The sequence below is a fragment of the Montipora capricornis genome, chromosome 2, assembly GCF_036669925.1.
Source record: "Montipora capricornis isolate CH-2021 chromosome 2, ASM3666992v2, whole genome shotgun sequence".
Taxonomy (NCBI): domain Eukaryota; kingdom Metazoa; phylum Cnidaria; class Anthozoa; order Scleractinia; family Acroporidae; genus Montipora; species Montipora capricornis.
In genome coordinates this window covers 13,614,318-13,631,817 of record NC_090884.1, presented here as the reverse complement: position 1 = coordinate 13,631,817, position 17,500 = coordinate 13,614,318, and the positions used below count along the sequence as shown (strand labels likewise).

Here is a 17,500-nt window from a genome sequence, read left to right as displayed (position 1 = left end):
ACTACGTCATTGTTAGACTAAATGTGTTACTGTGACTTCCCGTTGTGAGCGTTAGTTAGCGCTGTCTCCCGTTGTTTTGAAAACGTATCAATTTTTTGTGAATTTTCTCCTGTTCCTATTTTGTCTTTTCTCGGTAACCTCGGTAAGGGAAAACTTTTTGGGGGATGTTTCCGCCAATGGTTTGAGGTTTCAAGCACTTTCAAAGTCTTTTTAAAAACACTAGCAAATTTTTGTTTGAATCGGGGCTCCAAATGATCAAGTCAGGGGGAGTCAGGATGGCTTAGTGGTTATCAACTGTGCCTTCCACCTCTGCGACCGGGGCTCAATTCTGGGCCCCGAGATCGTATGGGCTGAGTTTCAGTCGATCTCAACTTGACTCCGAAGGGTTTTTCTCCGGGTACTCCGGTTTTCCTCCCTCACCAAAATCGACTCACATCATATTCCATCAGGCTGTGGTGCTGTGCTCCGAGATCATACATGGGTCGTGTAACCTTGTTTTTCCACCGCAACAAAAGAAAATGTTTGCATGAAAATAGAGCTCAATTCCCCTTAGGATTAGTTGGGTACACAAACATGGCCACCGTTCCATTGTTTAGGGACACCAACATGACAGCCGTGACATCATGTGAAAACACTCTATAGCACCTTTTCAACTTCATAGCCCACAAAATAAGATTAGAAACGAATTTACAGTACTCAAACTTAAAGAAGAAAAACGTGAAGATCTGTTGGGAGCTTAACTTGAACCAACTTGAACGTACACTCGGAATAACGCTTTAGATTCGGAGAATAGTTACCACCGCTTCCAGAATGGGTGGTTTCACGCCGGGTTTCGCGTACTCTTGTTTGAATTGAAGCCAACACGTAACTCATCCATTTGACCTCAACGGCTTGATTCATACCAGATGAAACTGGTTCGATTGTTGAAGTATTCGATTATCGAACTTTCGATTATGTTCGATTATGTTCGACTACCGAAGCCGATGGAGCTCAATCGACTGATTGGAGTTCCAATGAGTTTGATTACGGAATGTTCGATTGAATACGCCGGGAAAGCCGCACCTCCATTGGCGAGAAAAACCACTGCCGTAAAACGTGATTTTGCGATAAAAGGGTAATCAAGACCTACACAAAGTCTCATCTGCTGCAAATTTGTTTTGAAGGTAGAAATTCCTTTTTTGCTTTCCCTGGCTGCTAATAGTCTTCTTTTTTCTTGCAATTTGCCTCATGACGTCATTTGTTTGGAAACGAGGGTAGGCTGCCAAGCCTTGAGGAACTGTTATGCAAGTGGTTGGGTGGAAAGCGTTTTACCAAAATTGATATATCCCAGGCGTACCATCAACTCGAGCTTACACCCGAAAGTAGGGAGTACGCCACCATCAACACTCATCAGGGTCTATACCAACACAAGCGCCTGACTTTACGGAGTCACAGGTGCCGTATCCATTTTTTAACGCACAATTGAAAACGTGTCGAAAGGCCTTCTAGGTTGTTGTGTTTGTATTGACGACATAACGATCTCTGGGGAAACAGATGAAATCCACCTGGAGAATCTTCATCGTGTGTTACAGCGATTACAGGAATGTGGACTCAAGTTGAACCCCAACAGGTTCCAATTCATGCTACACCAAGTTGTCTACCTGGGCACGGATATTTCAGCTGAGAGAGTAAAAACCATCAGAGAGGCAGACGCACCCACCAATGTACCGGAACTGCAGTCCTTCCTGGAAGTGTAAACTTACTTCGCAAATTTGTCCCAGATTTTGCAAGAATTGCGTCATCCTTATACCAGTTACTTTGTAAAGAAATACCCTGTAAATGGGGAAAACTGGAACAAGAAGCTTTGAATAACCGTAAAGCCACTTTGTGCCCCGATTCTCTTCTACGACGCTATGATCCGGCTTCTACATAGATTTTACAGTGTGACGCATCCCCAGTACTTCAACCGGGACCGAATGATTCATAACTACCTGTTGCATACGCTTCAAGGATACTTACTAGTGAAGAAGAGAACTACTCCCAAATTGAACGTGAGTCCCTAGAAATCGTTTTTGGTGTAAGCAAATTCCATCAGTATTTGTTGAGGCGGAATTTCACACTCTTCACAGATCACTAGCCTTTGATCACCTTAATGGGGGAAGCTGCCTACAATTACACGATTGAATTCATTCCTGGCAAGCAAAATATGTATGCAGAGACCCACTGATGCTAACCCGTCTTAAGAGGAAGAAGTGACTGGATGTTATGTTTATTGAAGGAGATCAGTTTGTAAATGCATCTAAGGTTGCCAGAGAGACGAAAAAGATTCAGTTTTGAGTAAAGTACCACATTTAACACAGCATCGTTCGCCAGAGAAACCTGAAACATTGCTTCAACCCTATCATAACATGAGATTAGAACTAACTTAGGAGGATGGAATTCTTGTGTGGAATTCTCGAGTGGTCATACCAGAGGTACTGCGTACGCTGTTATTGAAAGATCTCCCTGCTGAACGCTTGGGGATCGTGAAAATGAAACATATCTGGGGAGGAATGAAATGATGTAGCTACTTACATTTTGTCTACGCGTGACAGTCTGGCGTGACATTAAGTTTTTCACATGTTGGTCACATGATGTGCAACCTGAGTTCTAGCTGGTATTAAATTGGTCTTTTTTGTGTTGTGGATTATTGGTTGTTATTACATTTTGGCGACGAGGATGGGATGAAGCGAGCGATTTTTCTCAGTTTGAGGGAGTAAAACGTACGTACTCGCGAGAGATTTACTTTAACCAGCCAGACCTGCGGAGGCAAGTTTCAAGACGATTGTTGACAACCTGGACAAACACTCACTTTTCACCCAGACCGAGTGAAATAGTAGAGCGTTTTAAATTTCACAGCCCCAATCGCAAGGAAGGCGAAGGCGTCAAGACGTACGTAACTGCATTGCGTAAGGTCTCTGAACATTGTAACTACGGCGAAACGCTTCCAGAAATGCTTCGAGATCGGTTAGTCTGCGGAATAAATAAGGAGAAAATGCAGCGGCGATTATTAGCGGAGCCGGATTTGACCCTCAAAAGGGTCGAAGAGATTGTTAGCTTCAAAGCACGTGGTTGATATTCAGTTGACAGATGCGACCCCCAGCAAGGTTCATGAAGTTAACTCAGCAGCAAGGAATAAAGGAAAGAATCCTGCTTCAAATACAGAATGCTATCGTTGTGGCGAGAAAAACGAAGCTTTCACCCGAGATGCACAGTGCTTTAAGTGTGGAAAGCAAGGTCATTTAACTAAAGCGTGTCGTGATAAATCTTCAGGCAAGATAAACAAAGGAACCGAGCCGTGAAGTGAGGAAATAAAACAACATGGTCATCGAGGTAACAACAACAAGGGCGAGAAGAAGGCACAGAAAAATGTATCACATTCGTGGAGAGAACAAACTGAAGGCTTACGAAGTTTCTATAGACCTTTGCAATGAACCACACAACTTTGAGATTGACACAGGTGCGACCAGAAGTATAATAAGCGAAGAAACGTATAACCAGTTGCGTGACAAAGTGGAACTAAAGAGTTGAAGGCTGTGTTAAGCACATACACAGGAGAGCGGATATCTGTGGCTAGGGAGGTGATGGTTCCTGTTAAATATCCAGATCAGCAGTACTGTTTGCCGGCAATTGTAGTAAAGGGTCCTGGTCCCAATCTTCTGGGAAGGTATTGGCTCCAAGTAGTCAAGCTCAACTGGTGAAGTATTTTTTTTTAATCCAAGAAGAGAACCCTCAGCTTCAGAGCATCCTGGATGCACATAGCGATGTTTTCAGTGAAGGACTGGGTACACTAAAGGGTAGTGCAGCCAAAATCTATGTTGATCCTGGGGCTACACCGAAGTTTATGAAAGCTCGTCCAGTACCATACGCGCTTAAAGCAAAGGTTGGGTTAGAGCTAGATCGGCTACAAAGTGAAAACATAATATCGCTGAGTGGGCAGCGCCCATAGTCCCTGTAGTGAAACATGTACAAGATGGATCAGTACGTATTTGCGGAGAGTATAAGAGTACATTTAACCAGGTCTCAAAGTTAGACAACTACCACGGCTTCTTACCCGATATAGCCAGTCTTAGACCCCCTACACCAGCTCTTAAGGAAAGGATCAAATTGGGCGTGGCTTGAATAACAACAAACTGCGTTTAACAAAGCCAAAGAGCTGCTCCAGTCCACTGATCTTCCGGTACAATTTGACCGCGAGAGGGAACGAGTCCTTGCAACGGATGCTTCCGATTTTGGAGTGGGTGCCATGCTATCGCACAAGATGAAGAATGGAATTGAACGCCCCATAGGATACGTTTCGGACGCTTACAAGAAGCTGAAAGGAAGTACTCCAATTTGGAGAAAGAAGCTCTATTTGGTTCCATCAATTTCTGTATGGACATCGGTTTACTATCAAGGCAGATCATAAACCCTTGGAGGGTTTGTTGAATAAAAAAAGGGATTCCTTCTCAAGCAGCGCCACGCATCCAGCAATGGGCACTTACCTTGTCAGCATATGAAAACGAGATATCGTACAAGGCTGGTCAGACCAATGGTAATGCAGATGGCTTAAGCAGATTGCCTTTACCCGTGATGCCTTGTTCAGTTCCACTACCCGGAGAAACAATAATGTTAACGGAACATTTGGAAGGCATCCCCGTACATAGTGGGCACATCAAAGGGTGGACCAAGAGGGACCCGGTTCTCTCTCAGGTGCTTCGCTACACCTTGGAAGGATGGCCCAAGGCAGTAAACTCCGACGAGTTAACCCCTTACTACACAAAAGGGACTGAGTTGAGTGTGAAGGACGGTGGTATTCTTTGGGGAACCAGAGTTATCGCACCCCCACAAGGGAGGTCTAAATTTCTCTCTGAATTGCACGCATTCTCGTTCCCAGAGCTGCGATCCTCTTGGTCAGCGCCGCGGATGGAGAGCTCTGGAATTGCCCGAGCTCTCTATCCGTGGCACTGGCCAAGAGGGTCGCAGCTGTGGGAACGAGAATGAATTGCACGAAGTCCACCCAGGCGAATCTGACATGAAAGCGCTTGCCCGAAGTTATGTATAGTGGCCTGGCCTAGATCAAGACATTGTGAAGAAAGTAAAGGGCTGCAACAAGTGTTAAGCACATCAAAGCACACCAGCTGAAGCACCCCTACACCCCTGGGAGAGGCCAGAACTTCCATGGTCTAGTTTTCACGTCGACTATGCTGGTCCCTACAAGTAAGAGATATTTCTGGTTGTTATAGATAAGTACTCAAAATGGTGAGAAGTACACTGTATGAAGTCTACAACCTCAAATGCGACAATTGAGAAGCTCCAAAATGTATTTGATACCCTTGGTTTACCAGCAAAACTTTTCAGTGAAAATGGGAGTAATTTTACTAGTTCACAATTTGAAGAGTTTATGAAAAGGAATGGCATTAGGCACATCAATGTAGTGCCATACCACCTTGCGTCCGATGGTTTGGCAGAAAGAGCTGTGCGAGTATTTAAAGAAGGTTTTGAAAAGATGGGTGAAGGAAGCATTCAAACCAAGATATCTCGATTCCTACTACGCACAACTCCCCACTGTACGACTGGAGTTCACCAGCAGAGCTACTGATGAAAAGGAAGTTACACACACAGCTTGATCGGATCTTCCCTAGTGTAGGAGATCGTATCCGGGGCAAACCGTCCAAACAGAAGGCAATCTATGACTATATCATGCTACAAAGAGGACCCTGGGGGAAGTTCAAGCTGTTCATGCTAAAGATTTCCGGTACAGGAAGACATGGATACCACGTACTTTGGTGCAAAAGACAGGTCCAGTGTCAGCTCGAATCCAGTTGGACGATGGTACAGTCATTCGACGACACCAAGACCATGTTTGTTTCCGTGAAAGTGAAGCTGCAGCAGCGTCAATTACCAGTGAGATGCCAGAGGCAGCACCCGTAGCCATTTCTGAACCTGATCCGACCTTTGAGCCTGATGCTTCTTCAGCTAACACTAACAGTCGAGATTCTCCCAAGTCGCCAGTGGCACCACCGAGAGAATCACCAATGAACTTCAGCCCTAAACAGTCATGTCCTGTGCAGAGACGAGTTCGACCTGCATACTTGGATGACTATCAGTATTGACTTTTTTAAAATCAGAACTGAGGAACAAGCTTTGTTATTCGTCTTTGTATTTGCAGTCAACATTAGTTTTGTTTTATTTCCGTTTAAGTACTGTTTGACTCATAAGTACGATTCTAGAGGGGAGGAATGAAATGATGTAGCTACTTACATTTTGTCTACGCGTGACAGTCTGCCGTGACATTAGGTTTTTCACATGTTGGTCATATGATGTGCAACCTGATTTCTAGCTGGTAGTAAAGTGTTCTGTTTTGTGTTGTAAATTCTTGGTTAGTTATTACAGGTGACCAGGACTAGACTAAGAAATCGAAGAAACGGTAAAGCTATGCCTTTCTTGTCAAGAAGCAGCCAAAGCTCCACCAGCGTCCAACCCTGCATCGTGCTTATGGCCCGGCGGACCATGGAAAATTACATCTTGATTTTGCTGGTCCGTACTTATCAAAGATGTATCTTGTAATAGCAGATGCTTACTCCACGTTTGTTGAGGTTGAGCCAATAGCGCAAGCTGTTACAACCAATGCCATTGCTGCTTTAAGGCATGTTTTCAGTTATTTTGGTTTACCCGAACATCTTGTCACCGACAATGGCAGTCAGTTTACAAGTGCTGATTTTCAGAAATCTCTAAAGGATAATGACATTGAACATACATTAACAGTGCCAGGGCATCCTGAAACCAACGGTCTTGCAGAACACCATATCGGAGAATTCAAAGATTGGCGACACGGGAGAGACTGTCCAGACGAAACTAGACAGGTTCTTACAACACACAGGGCTACGCCGACGTCCCTGGGAAAATCAACTTCTGAATTATTAATGAACCGACAACGTCGAATCAGGCTCAGTGCCTTAAGATTTAAGACCACCAAGCAAGAAGTTATGGTTTTCCAACATAACCTGGATAACAAGCCACAGTTCATACAAGATCAGCCTGTGTTCGGGCGCAATTTTGGAAAAGGCGCAAAATGGGTACCAGGTAGAATTACAGAAACAGTCAGTCCAAGAGATTTTAATGTTCAAGTTGGAGCTACGTTGTGGAAGCGACATGAGGAACAATTCCAACAAAGACACATCCCTACCGACCAGTGTACATATCGAGAACAACAGTCCCAAGAGAACGATGGTCCCAAGAGAAAAACAACAACCAATGAAATAACAAGAGAACAAGCCATTTTCGAAATATCAAAATTTCAGCTTAATAGCGAGGCAGGGAGGAAAAAAAAACAATATCGACGTGAAAAATATCTGCATATCAGCCACTTTCTTTGTCCTCACTGCCTCACTATCAAGCTGAATTTTAATATATCAAAAAAGCCTATTAACCACACTAGGAAATGACGTAACGTCTCACTTTCAAAACCAATCACTGAGTTTATCGGAGCCAATTATTATTTTGCTCAAATAACCAAGTCAAAAATGTATCCTTCCCCGATCAAGTCACAATCGCTTCGATGAAAACTCTATTGACATTTATTGATTAAATAACAACAGCAGATTTTAAACACTGTTTAATGTAATAGAAAAAAAAATCGTAAATGACCTGAACTTAGTAGGCAAAATCAACGTATAATCATCGGGGCAGAAAAATGCTTTATGAAAGTGCAAAAAAATTCAGCCCGTCTTAAAGGGGGCAGTGTCACCCCATTTTAGTCAAACTTCAAAACACTAAAATACGTCTTTACGTCAATGGAAAACAATATAATGGTGTAGTTTTGTTGCCAATCACAATTGAAGTGCACTGAAGCTATTCTTCGTTATTTGCATCCATGGATGAAGTTGATCGAAGGAAAGCAAAGGAAAAGAAAGGAACTTTATTGAAGTGTCTAGTCGTTCTAGCGCTGGAGCACTAATTGGGGACACTGTAAACTGAAATCAACAAGTTAGCACAAATCAAATCAAATGTTGGTTTTTGAGGAGAGAGGAAAAACCGGAGTACTCGGAGAAAAACCCCTCGGTGCAGAATCAACAAACTCAACCCACATATGACACGGAGTCTTGGAATCGAACCCGGGGTCACACTGGTGGTAGGTGAGTGCTCTCACCAATGCGTCATCCCTTCACCTGGATTGAAACTTGAAAAAAACCGGTCAGTTTTTTTTTTCAAGTTTGGAGATGGTGTCTGCAGAAGGTCGCCGAAGATTAAATACACGTACGAATAGTTCTTTGTGCAATAAATATATTTCACATCTTGCCAGTTGGTTGTCAGAAACGTTGTAAGTGTAAGCTAAAGTACTAATTTAGATTTTTACCCACTTTTGCATGACAGATGCCCCTTTAAACAACGTTTTGTTGCAATTTTTGTTAAATAAATGCTCCATGCTCCAGTGATTTTCTGTCTGTTATTCACTGGGCGGGAAAATACATGTGCACGTGAACATTCCACACATTAAATTTAAAATACTGTTATTCAATACCTTGGTCCCAAAAAAAAAACAGCTCAAACTTCTGAAAACTCGTGGCTTGTATTAGCTTGGATTGGCCACCAAGAAGTATCTGAGTAGTAGTACGCGAGCTGGGTTCAATGAGTAGCCTGTCATATGTAAATCTGATGAATGTTCCAAGGAATTTTGTGTTCTTGACAAAGTGTTCCCATTTACCCTAACGAGTCACGCGTGATCACCCGCGGCTTTTTTGATTCTTTATTTAATACTTCGTCTTGAGGAGAAGAACAGTTATTTTCCCGTGGAACTTCAGACAGTTGAATGGAATTTTTAAACATTTTCTTAAAATTCCTCTGAAAGCGACTGAAGAATAATTTGAATAGCAACAGTGGTGTCTTCCCTCATGAATCTTGACTTAACGTTAAGTGACCTTACTTCAAAAGACCTTGCACGTGATTCCAATCACGCTTGAGCAGAAACACTTTTACGTCTGACGTTAAATCACGAAACGCAAGGATTTGACTGTCAATCAAATAGCAGGCTACCATGTTGGACTGCTAATGGCTACGTACAATGCTAAAGATTTGAACCATTTGAAAAGTTTCTAAAAAAATAAAAAAATAAAAAGTAATAAAAAAGGAGACGATGACAATGAGAAGCAGCGGAATTTATAAAGTAGTCTGTCACAGACATCCCACTTAATAAGTGTGGAAATTTTTTTGTCCGACCAGGGTGGCTGCATGATAGATCAAACCTTGTCCCTGGCCTCACATATGACAGGCTTAGAGCAAAAAATTATTTGCAGTCTTGCGAGGGGCATCCAATGATGCCTCAGCTTTCAGGGACAATAACTGCAAGCACATGACCACGAGGAAACTTGCTGAAGTAAAAACAGAATACAGTCGAACCTCGACTATCGGGACTCGTTGGGACTAGACGAAATTGTCCGGATAATCGAAGGTACGGATAATCGAGAATATGAATATTAATGAGGAACAAAAGCAGATTAAATTAAGACAGCGACATTTAATCGTGAAACAAAACATTTACAAATCGTTTGGAAAACAATATGGTCTACATGTTCACTGTCCGTTGCGAATACCTGTACACATGTCGGCAAACCTCATGATCTTTTCCGGCTTGTTCTTGCGGATATCAGATATCTGCTGCTTACTAACGCCATATACAGCTGACAAATTAGTTTTTTTTTTTCTCCTTTCTCAAATCGCAGAACTACAGACTGTTTATCTTTTATCGAAAGAACGGATCCGTTTTCAACGCTGTAGTTCTAAAAAGAATATGGCAACGGATCTTGATCATGACTAATAAATATTCATGACAAAAATGGGACCAGAGGGAATGTCCGGATAATCGAGGTCCAGATAATCGAGGTTCAACTGTAACTAGATAAACAGGGAAATCAAACCCAAAATCACCACAAAACTACACAGTGGGCAAAGTAGAGCTACTTGTACCGATTTCTTCTTTCCAAAGAGGCGTCCCGTATTTTCTTCCGTATCTTGCGACAAGAATGCAGTTTAGCAATTCGTCTCTAAAGTCAAAGGGGATTTTGTGAATGAACAGTTTCATTTTATTTTCTTCTCCAAAGGCCCACTGCAGGTCTTGAAAAGAGATCCAACACAGATCCCGCACCCAGAATCCTTTACAAGACAAAAAGTTGTCCCGAGAACGCCAAAGAAAAGCACGTGCTATCCACTCTGGCTGACTGCCACGAATTCCACCTGGGGCCAGCGGATGTTGTTGTAGCGATGAATATACCGATTCATCTGGTATGAAAGTATCCTTTAAAAATTCAAAAAAGTCTTTTCCAATCTGGCTGTGCAGTACAAAGTTCACAAATTCTCGTATTGCAATAATGTGTGTTCCTCCCTTAAAAATTGTTATGTTGTGTGGTGGAGGTGGCTTTCGCCTGCCTCTAACGATATCTCCGTTCATAAAATCGTAAAAAAACTTTGTGCGATATTCTTCATGTGTAGGCATAGCAAAACTGTCAATGTTGTTGTGATTTTTAAGAGCTTGCAATGCCATCACGATTTCCCTGTTATCATAAAGTGGAAAATCCTGTCCAACTAAACTAATATAATATTTCCATTTCACAGGAGACTGCGAAAGCTCTTCCATACAATTGAGCTGAGCTTGAACCAAGCTAAAATGTCCCCACAAAACGCTTGTCCTATTGGTGGCTACAAATACATTTGGAAGACAGCGTATCATAGCCTTTATAGCTGCAAGGAACAACTCTGAGGATTTTTTGTCAATGTGAATGCAGTACACATTATTAGGCATGTAGATAGCTCGTAGAATTCTCTCAAACAAACGTGCACTCTTGTATATTGTAATGGAGTAAGCAATGGGTAGTTTTTTTTCTTCTTCTGACACAGGGGGGTGACCGAAACGGTTGCTTAAGACTTCGGCGCAGTCGTCATAAAGCGCGTACCTGAAGAGAAATTCCACATCAGTTGGTGGGTTGGTGACAGTTCTCTCAAGCTTTTCTGCCCCGGATATAAGCCTATAGCACCTTTTCAACATCATAGCCTGCAAAAGAAAATAGAAAACGAATCTACAGTACTCAAAATTTAGAGAAAAGCAAGGAATTCGGAAATCTTGTGGAGGGACGATCTGTTGGGAACTTACCTGGAACCAAGTTTTCAAAACAAAAATTTTCCATCTAGTTTTCAAACCAAATAGACCAATATATATCTCTGCGATTTCAAAGCCATATCATATTTGAGCAGTACAGTCACACTTTCTCCTTTAGCAAGAAATACCACTGTCGCAAAAGATTGATTTTGGGATAAAAAGGTCACCAAGACCTACGCAAAGTATCACCTGCTGCAAATATGTTGCTCTATGTTCTCGTTTCCTTTTTGCCCTTTTTTCCCTTTCCTCGGATGCTAATGGTTTAATTTCGAAACGAGTCCTTCCTCTTCTTTTTCCATACCTCACGACGTCATTTGTTTGCAATTGAGACTGCCTGGCTAAAAGCGGTTCTTGTGTCTTTTCCCCCATAAGTTACTGTAATTAGGCGCTTGACGTTATGAATTTAAAATGAGGTTTGCCCTTCTTTAGGGTTCTTAAGGACGGTTCAAACTATTGTAATTGCGCATGTGTTCTGCACATCCCGCAATCATTTTGTCACGGGCTGATTTTATATTTTTCAAGTTGAACTACTTGTTGTCAGGCTCAAAAAGAACTCTGTCGCCTCGTTTTTGTCACCAGGTTGCAATTTGCTATTCTATTTTAAAGATCTTTGACCTTCCTGTTGTTTTACAGGAAGAAAACGTTTGTGTCAATAAAAACTATGAAAAACCTTGCGTTACTTTGTTTAAGCAAAAAAATTCAAAGTTTCCATTTCTTTTAAAAAAACAAACCTTACTAGTATCTCCGAAAAATGCATGGTTACCGCCTATTTTCATTTCACATTCCAATAACAAACTTAGATCTACCTTTCTGAATCTTCACACCCCGAGGAAAAATTTCTTCTTATTAGGTGGCACCGTCCTTAACATTAATAAAAAAGACTTTGTATTCCTATTACATTATGGTTTGCTTGTCTGTTTTTCTTTAATTTGAATGAAGAATGTCTTGTTGAATGATGCGTAAGTTTCCGGTATAAGAATATATTTTATAAAAATATCAAGGCTGAAATTTGCGAAATTTTAAGAATATTTTAAGAATGAAGCCGGGGCTAAGATTTTGAAAGGGATAGATATAATTTTGTGTGTTGAAACATCTGTAAATACAATACAATTTTATGTTTTTAACTTAACTGTATAAAATTACTCCTTTCTCTGAACGGCGAAACTAGCCAACAAAACGAAAAAACCTGCACTAGCTATAGCAAAATGTTCAACGCTAATGACAGTTCGATGAACGGTACATGTAATACATATGTACAGTATTCAGCACAAAAGACATAAACTAAACCGCAAAAAAGTATTATGAGAAATTCTTTCTTTTTTAAATAACAAAACCTAGCGAAAACAGATCTATTGTAGATACCAAACACTTGTAATTAATACCCCAATAAATTCTATAACGGAAATGTCAGAAGCTATAATTTAAGAATAATACAAGAGTATTTTCAGCCTAAAATCGGCAGAAAAATAAGAATATTAAGCCTGGGCCGGAAAAACAACATTCTTATAAAAAAAATGAGTGTATTTCTTCCTGAGGCAAATATCGTAAACGGATTTTCTTTTGGCTTAAGGTTACCGTATATATTCAGGGGTGTCTCGCGTCCGAGCGATGAAGCGCGTCCGGTTTAAACTGTAGATACCTAAACCCCTATATCAAATTAAAGCTTATAGAGCTGGCTATCAAACCATATCAAGCTTTTTGAAATTAAATGAATTGTCGAATTTTTCACGACCTCAAAATGCGGGCATCTGAATCACCTTTTCAAAGCTACAAGTCAAAGCAAATTTTGCTTTTCGCTATTTTATTTTGTTCCTCCGCTTCCTGACCCAAAGCGTTAAAAAAACGTGTCTGCGTTTTGCCATACACAGCTATAGTGAAAAGTTATAGAAATAGTATTGAAAGAATGTGAAGTGTTCGTACAAAAATCGCTCTGAGATAAAAAAATATTTTGAAATAAATTCGCAGACACGTTTTTGTCGTTCATGTGTTAATCTAGCCACTGCCAAAATTTGGGGGCAATCGGACAAATTCCCTTTGAGTTTTATCTCTTTCAATATCCGCTTCAAGTGAAAAAATTGATTCGACAAAACAGCGCTAAGACTGGCAATCAAACAGGTAATTTTTACTTCCGACCAAGACTTTAACAGAAAATTCCAAATTTGAAGAAAATTGCCGATCTGAAGGTATACCGTAACCTTAATACCCCGAAATGAGTGACTGAATAATGTTCCCACGAATTTATCATTATTATATTACCTTCGGTGTACTTGAATTTGCTGCAATTGCATTTATATTATGTGCTTCCGAGTTGGTATTCCGTACGATTAAAATATACTTCACGGCGATGATACAATTTATGACAAGCAAGAGTAAGCACGCAGGCAGAACATTTGTTGAAGCCACGAAAGCCCACACCTGTATATAGAAGACAAGAAATACGTAGAAAAAAATTAGAACACATCTCAAAATAGGATATTACCTCGTGTGCCACTTTCTTGTTCTTACGACATTTTGACGTCACCTGTGATCTATTACTGAACTGACGCACGGCAACATGGAATCTATTTCTTCATTATACTAGAAATAGTGTTCACTAGAGCTGCCCCCGTTTTTGATAACCTGTTTATGGGATGTGTATTTTAATAATATAAATACTGTGCATAAGGCCGTTGAAAAATTAACGTTTCAAGCAGTTTATTAAAGTTCACATTCATGTAAGTAGTTAACAGCACAAGTAAAGTGGTTGTTGTGACATCGCACTACACCTCTTAGTTTGTACTGAGCTCCCGTGATTAGAATCTCCTCAAACACACGCGACCTCTCTTTACCGGGCAACTTAGTTATCCTGCCTTTTCACGACCTGCTAATGGAGTGCTTCATCTCCTACCCCATTACCCCACAAGTTGTTGTGTCTCACTTGCTGTCATGGGTTGGGAACATTAATTAATGCTGAAGGGAATTCAATGAAAAGGAAATGTGAGTTTAATACGTTCCTTAAAACAGGCTCAGTAGTTTGAGTATCACAATTGGCACAATTTAACCCTCCTGGATTTCTATGCATTTCAGTAACAAAAAGAGGCCACATATTGTTATCGAAACCCAGCTGGTTTAATCCATATGCTGTAACTACTGTTAAAAGAATACTGCTACTCAAAGTCACAAAATTTGAGCATGAGCTACAAAAAGAATCAAATGTTCTTGGTGTCATGAAAAGGCTCTCTTCCTCTTCATTGAGATAACCCATTGTTCTTTTCTCAAATATCTGGCTAAAACAGGCATTACAATCCCTAGCCGAAAATGAACTACAAACGTCTATGATGTATGACCAAACAGGCTCGCAAATTCCAGTCAATAATGAACTGTCTTCTCTCGAAGACATATAATGTGAACAAGCATTGAAAAACAGGTCTCTAAAATCATTCCTAATAAGTAGACTCGCAATCGCCTCGTGTGCCACTTTCTGTTCTTTCCACACGTCACGATGGACAAAACTTAACTTGACACTTTCTCTGAATACTAACTATATTGATTTTTCTAATATTTTATGATTTTCAACCGTTATTGTTGGGTTCCCGTTCAAATGTTCCAGTTAAGTAGCGTTTTTGGATAGAAATTCTGGGGACAGCTATTCTTAGAGTTAAGAGTTAAAGGGGCAGTCTCATGAGTTGCGCATGCTCGGGAAATCGCTCTTACAGCGCTCTTGTTTATCAAGGCCGCCATGATAGATTCCTCGGTAAGTGGGAATGTTTTGCATGGAATGTCCTCGATTTCTTTATTTTAACATCTAGAACCCGCAAAATCAAACTCTTATCGTTTAGGAAAGATCACATTGATGTAGTTGTAAGAGCTCGTGCAGCACGAAGCGAAAAGGAAACAGCAACAGAGGATGTCCGTGCAAAGGCCAGAATTTATTGTGCGGAGACAATTGTAATTGCGGCACGAGGGAAAAACCCTGTAAGAATGAGGTAAGTTGTCATTGTAAGAAAATAATAACGATTGCAATTCGAGTTTACCTGAATCGTCCCTCCTCTTGCAACCGCCATCTTGTTTTAGTCGGGACAATCTTGAAATATTCTGCAGAATTTTTCAAGTTTTGAGCTTCGGCCCGCACATGCGCAGTTCATGAGATTTATCCTTTAAGTTTCCAAAATCCTGAATTCAAGATTTTGGACTGGCAAACTCCTGAATTCAAGATTTTGGACTTCCAAAATCTTGAATTCAGGATTTTGGCAGTCGTTAACTCTAACTCAAAGTCATAACTCCGCTGAAATAACTCTATTGATAGCTAATCTTCAAATTCTTCCTGTAATTTGAACTTGGAAAAAATAATTATGAAAAAGTAACATTTTTTTTCGTTATTTCAACCGTATTTTTCAAATCATCGATCTTTGTTTTATTTACTGCTTAGGTATGTTCTCTAAGTATTTTAGCATATTTTTTCGTCAACCTTTTCCATTAATATATATTGTATATATTGTATGAGTGCTTAGGAAACCTCCCTTGTGCAACTATATAACAATTATTCCATGAGCCCGAGTTGGATATGAAGTGATAAAATAACCAACGAGCGCGTAGCGCGAGTTGGTTATAATCACCTCATATCCAACAAGGGCGAATGGAATAATTGTTTTAGTAAATTCTCAAACCGGGTTTTGCCGCAAACCGGGTACTGCGTGCAACGAAAACATAACAACTCGTTTCAGGTCGCGCACACAATTCTTTTATTTCCTTATCTGTTTTATACAGGAGCAATAATAATAAATGCTCTCCCACTGTCCCTTCTGATCAATACAGCTCATAACTATGGCACTCAGTACATCTACATGTACTATGTGTAAGTTTATGTGTGAGATAATTTGTTTCCCTATTAGGCAAAGGTAGGTAGCTGTATAAAAATCCCCTTTTCACACATTGATCAACTGGATCAACTCTGGATGTGACAATGTAAATCATGCTTTTTTTTCTAATTTATAAATTTGCACTTTAGCTTCCAGAATTCAAGTAAATTCTGGAAGCAAGAAATAAGTTCTTTCCATATATGGCTATACATTGCTGAAGCCAACTTGAAGACTAATATCCTATACCAAAACCAAAACTTTCATAATTATTATTGCAAGTCTACAATACAATAATGTTATTTGAAAGGGAGAATTGAGTATCGATTAACTCAGTGAATTACATGTTTAGTTAAACTATTGAACAAATTGAGTTAAAATACCGGTATTAGTTTTTTATTCAGCGTTACTTTGTAAATTCGAACACACACAAGGAAAACTTTCAAGTTAGTCTAAAACATCATTCCAATATACCATATACTGTTTTTAGCTTAATGCTTAACCCACATAGTTTTAACTTTAAAACTGTTGCCTTCAATTAATCAAAGTTTTGATATCTTGGAAAAGCTAAGCTGCATACATGTTGCTCAGTTGACTAATCATTATTTACTTATCTTTTTTATTACAGGAGCAATAAAAGATAACATTGGGGAAGTGCAATTTCAGAAGAAATGGGGACAGATAAGCTTATCACTGAATCAGAAGTGTTTAGACTCAAGATGCAAAAGATGTCAATAAATCTTGGAAATAGCTTACAGAGCAATTAATTGAATTTTGCCTGAAAATACACCTTCTTATGGTTGGAATTTTGCCCAGTTTTATGCTAAATTCACTCTTCTTTTGCAATCATTAAAAAAACAACAACGAAGTAGAAAGCAGAACTTACCAGAAATTAGATACGAACATTCCACTTTATTAGATATGATCACTTGTTTTGCAAAAGGAGTGTGAATAACAGTAAAAAAAGGTTTTTGGAAGGGATAGAATGAATGCACTACCGGTAAGTACTTCAGGACCCCTAACAAGCATGAAAACAAGCCTCTTTTTGAGTAATCTTGAACTTGACCTGAAATATTATGGGTAATTCTGATCAGACTTGAGTGTGACCTGAATTACCAGTAATATTTCAGGTCAAGCTCGAGATAAGTGGAAAAGAGGCTTGTTTTCATGCTTGTTAGGGGTCCTGAAGCACTTAGAGCATTCAGTCTATCGCTTACAATGTATTAATTTTGTTCTTATGATATTGAAAATTGTACTCTGTTTGAAGTAAAAATCACTCCAACTCATTCAACTTAATTGAAACATTAATTTTTCTCATGAAAGTGTTATGTACTCAGTTGCTGTATGCTTTTCAATAAAATACACAAAAGAATAATATTGTGCAGCATCACTTTGTAAGGTACAGCTGTAGCATTAAAGGGGATAATAATTTGTGGAGAGACTGGCAATGACAACAGATAATGACCTCAAGGGAAACAAAAGTGATTATATTTAGTGAACAAGGGTTGAAGTTACT

General features: G+C 39.9%; 2 protein-coding genes and 1 long non-coding RNA gene across 5 annotated transcripts in view; 2 read left to right on the top strand and 1 right to left on the bottom strand.

Annotated features, from left to right (window-relative positions):
- The first annotated feature begins 3,387 nt into the window (after positions 1 to 3,387).
- Positions 3,388 to 6,113, top strand: LOC138033778 (uncharacterized). The gene is made up of 5 exons (XM_068881597.1): positions 3,388 to 3,478; positions 4,167 to 4,343; positions 4,457 to 4,810; positions 5,346 to 5,482; positions 5,712 to 6,113. The coding sequence occupies exons 1-5, from the start codon at positions 3,388 to 3,390 to the stop codon at positions 6,111 to 6,113; spliced, it is 1,161 nt and encodes a 386-aa protein (XP_068737698.1).
- Positions 6,114 to 8,266: 2,153 nt separating this feature from the next.
- Positions 8,267 to 17,500, bottom strand: part of LOC138038895 (beta-1,3-galactosyl-O-glycosyl-glycoprotein beta-1,6-N-acetylglucosaminyltransferase 3-like) — a 47,613-nt gene continuing 38,379 nt past the window's right edge. For 2 of the 3 annotated variants that reach the window (XM_068884975.1, XM_068884974.1), the window contains exons 4-6: positions 13,406 to 13,564; positions 9,964 to 11,044; positions 8,267 to 9,092 (exon numbers count right to left, since the gene is read on the bottom strand). In XM_068884975.1, coding sequence (XP_068741076.1) covers positions 9,046 to 9,092; positions 9,964 to 11,044; positions 13,406 to 13,564 — 1,287 coding nt within the window. In that variant the 3' untranslated portion in view covers positions 8,267 to 9,045. Of the gene's footprint in view, positions 9,093 to 9,963; positions 11,045 to 13,405; positions 13,565 to 15,162; positions 15,585 to 17,500 lie in introns of those variants that run through there. The other variant, XM_068884976.1, reaches the window with a different exon arrangement.
- On the top strand, positions 14,820 to 17,358 carry LOC138038897 (uncharacterized). The gene is made up of 3 exons (XR_011130323.1): positions 14,820 to 14,882; positions 14,968 to 15,114; positions 16,613 to 17,358. It is a non-coding gene; the product is annotated as an uncharacterized lncRNA (long non-coding RNA).